Below are 9,752 nucleotides of genomic sequence, written 5' to 3' on the forward strand. Positions count from 1 at the left end.
TCATGGTGTTTGCTGGTATGAAGCTGTGATAAAGCAGGTGCTCCTATTCCTGGGTGTAAACGTTGGCAGAAGCCTTTCGGAGAGCACTGGGGCATGTGGCCAGAGACTTAACACAGCTGCCCCAGGAATTAGCCATGTAAGGAACTGAGACCTGAGCCACGGTGGAAAGGCCACTGACATTTCATTATATATCTTTTCTCATGTCATCTATTACTTATTCAAAAAAGAATAATAATTAAAACCTGAGCCATCCTCGTTCCTGAAGCTTGCGAAGGTTAAGTAGGGCAGTGTGTCCACATGCATTTGCTGCCTGAGTGGCCCTTTGCTTCAGAAATGGAAAACTGCAACACAGCTGCTGCCTTACTCTCGTGTTTGTCTTTTCTTCCTCAGCTGTCTTTAGCCAAAGCCTGTGCAAATGCAAACCAGCTTGGACTGGAGGTGAGAGCTTCCAGTGAGATCGTCTGCCAGCTATTTCAGGCTTCGCAGGCTGTCAGTAAACAGCAAGTCTTCTCCGTGCAGAAGGGACTCAATGACACAATGAGGTGAGGCATTCAGGCTGGGGCTTCTAATCAGAGCGGCGCAACAGCCAGCCTCCAGGGGAAGGGAGCCCTTTCCACTTAACCCCAGTTACCTGTGACAGGGCGGCATAGAGTTCCCTTATCACCCTTTTTTGAAATGGAGTCTTACTCTGTCGCCCAGGCTGGAGTGCAGTGGCACGATCTCAACTCACTGCAAGCTCTGCCTCCTGGGTTCAAGCGATTCTCCTGCCTCAGCCTCCCGAGTAGGTGGGACTACAGGCAGCCACCACCACGCCTGGCTAATTTTTTGTATTTTTAGTAGAGACAGGGTATCACTATGTTGCTCAGGCTAGTCTTGAACTCCTGGGCTCAAGCGACCCTCCTGCCCCAGCCGCCCATGGTGCAGTGATCTTTTTTAAGCCATAGAACACGTTGAACATCTTTTATTTATTTATTTATTTATTTTTTTAGATAGGCTGGCTGTCACCCAGGGTGGAGTGCAGTGGTGTGATCTCGGCTCGCTGTAACCTCCGCCTCCTGGGCTCAAGCCTGTCTCCTGCTTCAGCCCCCAGTCCCCCAAGTAGGACTACAGGCACCACACCTGGCTAACTTTTGTGTATTTTGTAGAAATGGGGTTTTGCCATGTTGGCCAGGCTGGTCTCAAACTCCTGGCCTCAAGCAATCTGCCCACCTTGGCCTCCCAAAGTGCTGAGATTACAGGTGTGAGCCACCGCTCCCAGCCTCCACTGAACATCTTTAACATCTTTCTGAGATGGTGAGATTCATATTCCCAATTCCCAAAGCTGAGACACAGCCTCTTCTTTATGGCCAGTCTTTGTAAGCATCAGCATGTCATGTGAAACTCAGTGGCCCTTGGGAGCCCTGCCATCCGGGGCAGCTGCCATGCTGACTGCTAAATCACAGAGAGGGTGCGATTTTGGCTCACTGCAACCTGCACCTGCCAGGTTCAAATGATTCTCCTGCCTCAGCCTTTTGATTAGCTGGGATTACAGACATGTGTCATGATGTCTGACTAATTTTTGTATTTTTAGTAGAGACAGGGTTTCACCATGTTGACCAGGCTGGTCTCGAACTCCTGACCTCAAGTGATCTGCGCATCTCAGCCTCCCAGAGTGCTGGGATTATAGGCGTGAGCCACCATGCCCGGCCAATCCTAGCACTTTGGGACACTGAGGAGGGAGGATCACTTAAGCCCAACAGTCTGAAACCAACCCCACCTCTATGAAAAAAAAAAAGAATTATCATCCCTTCTCTAGAGAGGCCTGATGCCTCTTTCTGACAAACACACACACATTCACCATGCACACTGACACATAGGCCTAGGGATGTAGCACCCCTTTCCCCTATATTAAATGACACTGGCCAGGCGCTGTGCCTCATACCTATAATCCTAGCACTTCAGAAGGCCAAGGTGGCAGGATCACTTGAGGCCAGGAGTTAAACGCCGCAGTGAACTATGATGGTGCCACTGCACTCCAGCCTGGGACACAGAGCAAGACCTTCTCCTCAAAAAAAAAAAAAAAGGAAGATCTTTTTAAAAAATGGCACCAAGCTGTATGTAGTGCTATTGAGTCCTGTGCTGCCTGTGTGTTGTTGCAGTCCCCCTCCCTCTTTCTGTTGGAAGAAATGTGCTGATAACACCTTCTAACCTTCTTGGTCTGCTCTCTTTTTTTGGTTTGTTGATACTCATTTTATGCGTATGGGCATTTTTTAAAAAATTTATTTACCAGAGAGATGCAGCATCTGATATAAAGCGAAGGAGCATTCCCCATTTTAAAGTATGCAATTCAGCGATCTGTTTTTATTTTTTATTTTTACTTTTTGAGACGGAGTCTCGCTCTGTCGCCCAGGCTGGAGTGCAGTGGCGCGATCTCGGCTCACTGCAAACTCCGCCTCCCGGGTTCACGCCATTCTTCTGCCTCAGCCTCCCGGGTAGCTGGGACTACAGGCGCCTGCCACCATGCCCGGCTATTTTTTTGTATTTTTAGTAGAGACGGGGTTTCACCATGTTATCCGTGATGGTCTCGATCTCCTGACCTCGTGATCCTCCCGCCTCGGCCTTCCAAAGTGCTGGGATTACAGGCGTGAGCCACCGCGCCTGGCCTATTTTTATTTTTTTAATTTATTTTATTTTATTTTTGAGACAGAGTCTCTCACTCTGTCGCCCAGGCTGGAGTCCAGTGGCATGATCTCGGCTCACTGCAACCTCTGCCCCCATGGGTTCAAGCGATTCTCTTGCCTCAGCCTCCCAAGTAGCTGGGATTACAGGTGCCTGCCACTGCGCCTGGCTGATTTTTGTATTTTTAGTAGAGATGGGGTTGCACCATCTTGGTCAGGCTGGTCTTGAACTCCTGACCACGTGAGCCGCTGTGCCCAGCCCTGTTTGTATTTTTATTTTTTTAATTTAATTTTTTTTGTTTTTTTTGAGACAGAGTCTCACCCTGTTGCCCAGACTGGAGTGTAGTGGTGTGATCTCAGCTCACTGCAGCCTCTGCCTCCTGAGTTCAAGCGATTCTCCCACCTCAGCCTCCGAGGTGGCTGGGACTACAGGTATGCACCACCATGCCTAGTTAATTTTTGTTTTTTTTGGTAGAGACAGGCTTTCACCATATTGGCCAGGCTGGTCTTGAACTCCTGACCTCAGATGATCTGCCCTCCTTGGCCTCCCAAAGTGCTGGGATTATAGGCATGAGCCACCATGCCTGGCCCAGTGGTTGTTTTTAGAAGTCAGATCATTAAGCGTGTTAAATCCATCTGCTTTGAGTAAGCTTTGTAGTCTGTTCACAGTAGAGGCCAGTTTAAACCTTAAACACCTGGCTCTTGGATGGTCTCTGTTCTGGGAGGAAATAGAGGCTGATCTGCTCCTCCTCTGCCCTTCTTTTCACGCCTCAGCCCGTCTTCCTCTACTCCCCTCCACCTCTGAAGATGATTGTGTCTGGGCTGACACCTGGCACCTGCATTGCTTGCCCAGCAGAATCACACATCCTGCCATTCCTCTCGCTTTCTATTCACTCTGACCCCTCTGCTTTAAGACACGCGTCTACAGCCGGGCGCAGTGGCTTACACCTGTCATCCCTGCACTTTGGGTAGTCGAGGTGAGCAGATCACCTGAGGTCAGGAGTTCGAGACCAGCCTGGCCATCATGGTGAAACCCTGTCTCTACCAAAAATACAAAAATTAGGCCAGGCGCAGTGGTTCACGCCTGTAATCCCAGCAGTTTGGGAGGCCAAGGCGGGTGGATCACGAGGTCAGGAGATTGATAACCATCCTGGCAAATACGGTGAAACCCCACCTCTACTAAAAATACAAAAAATTAGCTGCACGTGGTGGCACGTGCCTGTAATCCCAGCTACCCAGGAGTCTGAAGCAGGAGAATCACTTGAACCCGGGAGGTGCAGGTTGCAGTGAGCTGAGATTGTGCCACTGCACTCCAGCCTGGGCAACAGAGCGAGACTCCGTCTCAAAAAAAAAAAAAAATACAAAAATTAGCTAGGCGTGGCAGTGTGTGCCTCTAATCCCAGCTATTGGGGAGGCTGAGGCAGGAGAATCGCTTGAACCCCGGAGGCGGAGTTTGTAGTGAGCTGAGATTACGCCACTGCACTCCAGTCTGGGTGATAGAGCGAGACTGTTTCAAAAAAAGACAAGTGTCTCCACTCTATTCAGAAAGGCATTTATCATATTGGGGCATCCTGTGGCATTCCCTTGCGACTGTCCACCTTCTGCCGCTACCTGCACGCCCCGAGGGTCAGGGTTCATCCACTGCGGGCAGATCAACGGCTGTGGGCTGACTTTTCACTTTGCGCCAGGTCGAGGTCTCAAAGCGCTTGTGTTTGGGAGCACCAGGAACATGTGGTGCTGGGGAAGGGAGGATGGGTGCAGAGATCTGCAAGTCCATCCACCTCCCAGGAACACAGTTGAAGGATGTGGGGCCTGCTTTGGGGCTGGGACCCATGGAGCCTCCCAGGCTTCCTGTGACATGGCCTCTTCAGCCTGGGTTCCATGGTAAACCCATGATTCCAGAGCTAGCCAGGTTATTTGGTCGGGCCCAACAGGTGGGGTTGAAATTGCAGACGGACACATGGAGAACGCCCCCACCAGTTCCCACGTGCCGCTCTTTCCACAGGTACATTCTGATTGACTGGCTGGTGGAAGTTGCCACCATGAAGGACTTCACAAGCCTGTGCCTGCACCTGACCGTGGAGTGTGTGGACCGGTACCTGCGGAGGAGGCTGGTGCCGCGGTACAGGCTTCAGCTGCTGGGCATCGCCTGCATGGTCATCTGCACCCGGTGAGAAGCCCCCTTGGCCCAGCTGGCAGGGACGTGCTGGCCCTTCCTGGGTTCAGGGTCACCTGCCCTTCACATGCTCCTCACTGGTTTTGTTTTTTTTTTTTTTTTTTTGGAGACCATGTCTTGCTCTGTCACCCAGGCTGGAGTGCAGTGGTGCGATCTCGGCTCACTGCAACCTCCGCCTCCCAGTTTCAAGTGATTCTTCTGCCTCTGCCTCCAGAGTAGCCGGGACTGCAGGCGTGCGCCACCATGCCCGCCTAATTTTTTTGTATTTTTAGTAGAGACGGGGTTTCACCATGTCGGTCAGGCTGGTCTCAAAACTCTTGATTTCAAATGATCCGCCCGCCTTGACCTCCCAAAGTGCTGGGATTACAGGCATGAGCCACTGCGCCTGGCCCTCACTGGTTCTTGACTCATGAGCCATGAGTGTCCCACCCGGTCAGACATGGAGTGTCAAGGTGAGGGCCCTCTGCAGGCAGGGGTGGCAGAACAGCCCTCCGCGTGTGGGGGCCGCTGTGTGGGGTGCCTGCATCCAGGCAATTCATCCTGGCATGTGGTCTCAGGACCCAAAGTGTGGCCTCACTCTGGCAGGCGCAGGCTGGACCACCCTGTCCCCTGGCTCCTGAGGGTGGCAGTTGGCTGCCCTTCTCTGAAGTCGGGTTCTAAAGTCTGTTGCCAGAGTTTCCTGTACTCTTGGATTTAGAGAGTTTTTCGTCCCCAACTGGTGCCCTGCAGAGCCCACTCCAGCCACGTGGGTGTCTCTCAGCAGCAGGGTGCGTCCTTACACGGCAGCCTGTCCTTTTCAAATCAGACCACTGCTTTCCTTTAACTAATGCCGGATCCCCTAGTTCCGCCTTTGGAAATAACGTGGAAATGATTCTCACAATACGTTTTGCATTTTCCTAAACCAGCTGTCCCCAGCATGGTCTGCATTTCCCGAGGAAGTGCTTTCCAGACCGACTCCCCTGTAGAGCCTGGTGGGTGAGGATAGGCTTGGCTGCACGCAGTTTATGTGTAAGCTACAGAGACTTGTTCCTCTCTTGCACAGGTAACCCAGAGGCAGAGGGTCCAGGCTCAGGTCATTGGGATGTTTTTTGTTTCACCAGGAAGCAAAGGAGCCCCATCTCTCATCTTAATCTCTGCCACCAACTAGGGTGCTGCCCTTGTCCCTGTAACACCTGTACCTGTCACATTCACCTTTGCACTGAGCTTAGTCTTGTGGTCACATCTCACCAGATGGGAACTGGGAGGTGTAGTCTCTTTGGGCCTGCGTGTGCCAGCTCGTTGCAGTGTCATTCCCATGGAAGGAGGGAGCATCCCCTGCCACAAGCATCCAGAGCCGTCTTCAGATGGGCTCTTGGGCCTGAATCCAGCGTCCCAGGTCTTCCGACCAGAGACGACTGAGGAGGTCGGGCGGCCGCCTCTCTGGATCTGACCGCACATCCGTCACTGCAACCTACGACCAAGCTCCTGGGCCGCAAACTGGCTGGCAGTGAGAGAATAACTGCTAAAAACGTTTCAGGGAGCTGAGTCCAATGTCTTCCCCAACCACAAGAGCCGATTGCAGTGGTCCATATCACTATCACCACAGCTCCCTCAAGTCAACTCTGCCTTATTATCCTTTTTTTTTTTTTTTTTAAGCCGGGGACCAGGCACGGTGGCTCACGCCTGTAATCCCAGCACTTTGGGAGGCCAATGTGGGCGGATCGTGAGGTCGTGAGTTCAAGACCAGCCTGGCCAACATGGTGAAACCCTGTCTTTACTAAAGATACAAAAAATTAGCTGGGCGTGGTGGTGCACGCCTGTAATCCCAGCTACTCAGGAGGCTGAGGCAGGAGAATTGCTTGAACCCGGGAGGCAGAGGTTGCAGTGAGCCAAGATTACACCATTGCACTCCAGCCTGGGCAATGGGGCAAGACTCTGTCTCAAAAAAATAAAATAAAATACAAAAAAAAATTAGCCAGACATGGTAGTGGGCGCCTGTAGTCCCATCTACTTGGGAGGCTGAGGCATGAGAATCACTTGAACCTGGGAGGTGGAGGTTGCAGTGAGCCGAGATAGCACCACTGCACTAATCCAGCCTGGGTGACAGAGGGAAACTCTGTCTCAAAAAAAAAAAGAAAAGAAAGGTGTTAAAGGCTGAGCTGCCCCCGACCTCTGCTCTCAGAGGTGCCCTGCCCCCGCCAGCCACCTCACACCCCACACTGGGCTCTCGTTGGCCACTGACATCTCGTCTTTTTGGCGTCTGCAGCCCCCGCGCTGGCAGGCGTAGTCCCCGTGCCTCTTGTCCTCTTGGTCAAGTGAATGACAAATGCAAGCTGCAGAGTCCCCAGGACAGAGCAGCCAAGGGACTTGGCCTCAGTCCAAGGGGAAGGTGCCTTGCGGGGGCCGCTGGAGCAGCGTGTTCCCTGATAGTTGGCGCTGATTGACAGCAGAGAACAGGGTGACCACTGTCTGGGGACAGTCAGGATTCCTGCGGCCACACAGTGCCGGGCACAGACTTTCCAACAACCCTTGGGCCCTTTGCCTCCAATTCCTAGATCCGGTGGCTCACCCACCTTCTGGGTCTGTAACATTTCTAGCCCACTGATAGAGCTGTCACGTGACAGGCGAATCTCTGTCCTCGGTGTCTTCTAGCAAACTGAATGCTCATGGCACTTGGGCCTTTTGCAGACATTTGTGAGTCTGCCTAACAGCCCTGCTGCTTTCTGTCTGCCTTGTGGCTCTCATCCCTCTTTCCAGCACTTTCTGACCTCCCCTTATTATGATGATGATGATTTTTTGAGACAGGGTCTTGCTCTGCCGCCCAGGTTGGAATGCAATGGTGTAATCAAAGCTCACTGCAGCCTCAACTTCCTGGGCTTAAGCTAGCCTCCCACGTCAGCCTCCCAAGTAACTGAGACTACAGGCACGTGCCACCATGCTCTGCTAATTTTTTATTTTTTAACTTTTTGAAGAGATAGGGTCTTGCTTTGTTGCCCAGGGTGGTCTTGAACTCCTGGCTGAGCCGTCCTCCTGCCTGGGCCTCCCGTTTTTTAAATGCCCCTTGTCAGCCACAGGCAGCTGGCTGCATGATGAAGCCTCTGTTTGTCACCAAAGCCCAGAGCCATGGCTCCCTCCCTACCTTGAGGCCTCCTAAAGCCTTGGGTCCCTCCACCCCACCCCTGCCCCAGGAAGTGGGCTGCGCCCTGAGACCCCTTCTCGGCGTTGCAGGTTCATCAGTAAAGAGATCCTGACCATCCGGGAGGCCGTATGGCTCACGGACAACACGTACAAGTACGAGGACCTGGTGAGAATGATGGGCGAGATCATCTCCGCCTTGGAAGGGAAGATTCGAGTAAGCAGCGGTTCCATTTTCCTTATTAATCCTAGTTGTCGCTGTGCTGGAGGGTGAGGGTGGGCATTCAGCTTTCCTGCTGTGGGAGGGCCTCATGGACTCAGAGGGCAGCTGTCTCTGCTGTGCCCAAAGCCGTGGAGCAGGAGGCCACGGTTGCACCACGTCACCACCTGCGCTGGTGTGCTGTGCGTGCAGCATCGGCGTGAACATCACCCGGGCCAGACCCTGCACTGGGCCTGCATGCGGCGCTGCACCAAGGAGCCCCCGAGCGCTGAGAGCCCACACCGCGTCCCGGCTGTCTAGGTCCCCACTGTGGTGGATTACAAGGAGGTCCTGCTGACACTAGTCCCCGTGGAGCTGAGAACCCAGCACCTGTGCAGCTTCCTCTGCGAGCTCTCCCTGCTGCACACCAGCCTGTCCGCCTACGCCCCAGCCCGCCTGGCTGCTGCAGCCCTGCTCCTGGCCAGACTGATGCACGGGCAGAGTAAGGAGTTGCCCTTCCCAGGGATGCCTGTGTCAGGGAAGGTGCTCACATAGGAGGAGGCTGTGGGGAGGAAAAGAGTCCAGCATCCATTTGTCCTGGTTACTTTTTGGGGGGTGAGATACAGCACAGCTCCGAGCTTCAGTATGTCCCAGATTTCTGACCGTGAGCCTGCACGCCCTACGTATGGGTTTTTTTCAAAACTATTTTAAAAGGATTGTAAGCCTGAGCTCCAAGAAACTCCACAGCAGAGCCCACAGAGCTATAGAGCGGGAGTGGTCAGGCGGCTGTCACCATGGCCCCTCCATCCCCTCCATCCCTGGCCTGCTTTCCTCCCCAGCACAGCCCTGGACCACTCAGCTGTGGGACCTCACTGGATTCTCCTATGAAGACCTCATTCCCTGCGTGTTGAGCCTTCATAAGAAGTGGTGAGTTTTGGCCGGGCGCGGAGGCTCATGCCTGTAACCCCAGCACTTTGGGAGGCCGAGGCGGGTAGAGCATTTGAGGTCAGGAGTTCGAGACCAGCCTGGCCAACATGGTGAAACCCCAACTCTACTAAAAATACAAAAATTAGCCAGGCGTGGTAGTGCACGCCTGTAATTCCAGCTACTTGAGGCAGGGAAATCGCTTGAACCCAGGAGGCAGAGGTTGCAGTGAGTTATCACATCACTGGACTCCAGCCTGGGTGACAGAGCAAGACTCTGTCTCCAAAAACAAAAACTGTCCAGGCGTCGTGGCTTACACCTGTAATCCCAGCACTTTGGGAGACCAAAGTGGGTGGATCACCGAGGTCAGGAGTTCGAGACCAGCCTGGTCAACGTGGCAAAACCCTGTCTCTACTGAAAAAAAAAAAACAAAAATTAGCTGGGTGTGCTGGCGTGTGCCTGCAATCCCAGCTGCTCAGGAGGCTGAGACAGGAGAATCATTTGAACCCGGGAGGCAGAGGTTGCGGTGAGCCAAGATTTCGCCGTTGCACTCCAGCCCAGGCAACGAGTGAAACTCCATCTCAAAAAAAAAAAAAAGGCCGGGCGCGGTGGCTCACGCTTGTAATCCCAGCACTTTGGGAGGCCGAGGCGGGCGGATCACGAGGTCAGGAGATCGAGACCA

At 53.2% G+C, this 9,752-nt stretch overlaps 1 protein-coding gene across 1 annotated transcript; it reads left to right on the forward strand.

The window, feature by feature from the left end:
- The first annotated feature begins 249 nt into the window (after nucleotides 1-249).
- Nucleotides 250-9,566, forward strand: LOC116464762 (cyclin-F-like). The gene is made up of 5 exons (XM_032148020.2): nucleotides 250-542; nucleotides 4,663-4,827; nucleotides 8,041-8,164; nucleotides 8,468-8,648; nucleotides 8,986-9,566. Exons 1-5 carry the CDS (start codon nucleotides 298-300, stop codon nucleotides 9,075-9,077), a joined length of 807 nt encoding a protein of 268 aa, XP_032003911.2. The 5' UTR covers nucleotides 250-297; the 3' UTR covers nucleotides 9,078-9,566.
- Nucleotides 9,567-9,752: the final 186 nt, after the last annotated feature.

Source organism: Hylobates moloch, unplaced genomic scaffold, assembly GCF_009828535.3.
Source record: "Hylobates moloch isolate HMO894 unplaced genomic scaffold, HMol_V3 SCAFFOLD_1585, whole genome shotgun sequence".
Classification (NCBI taxonomy): Eukaryota; Metazoa; Chordata; class Mammalia; order Primates; family Hylobatidae; genus Hylobates; species Hylobates moloch.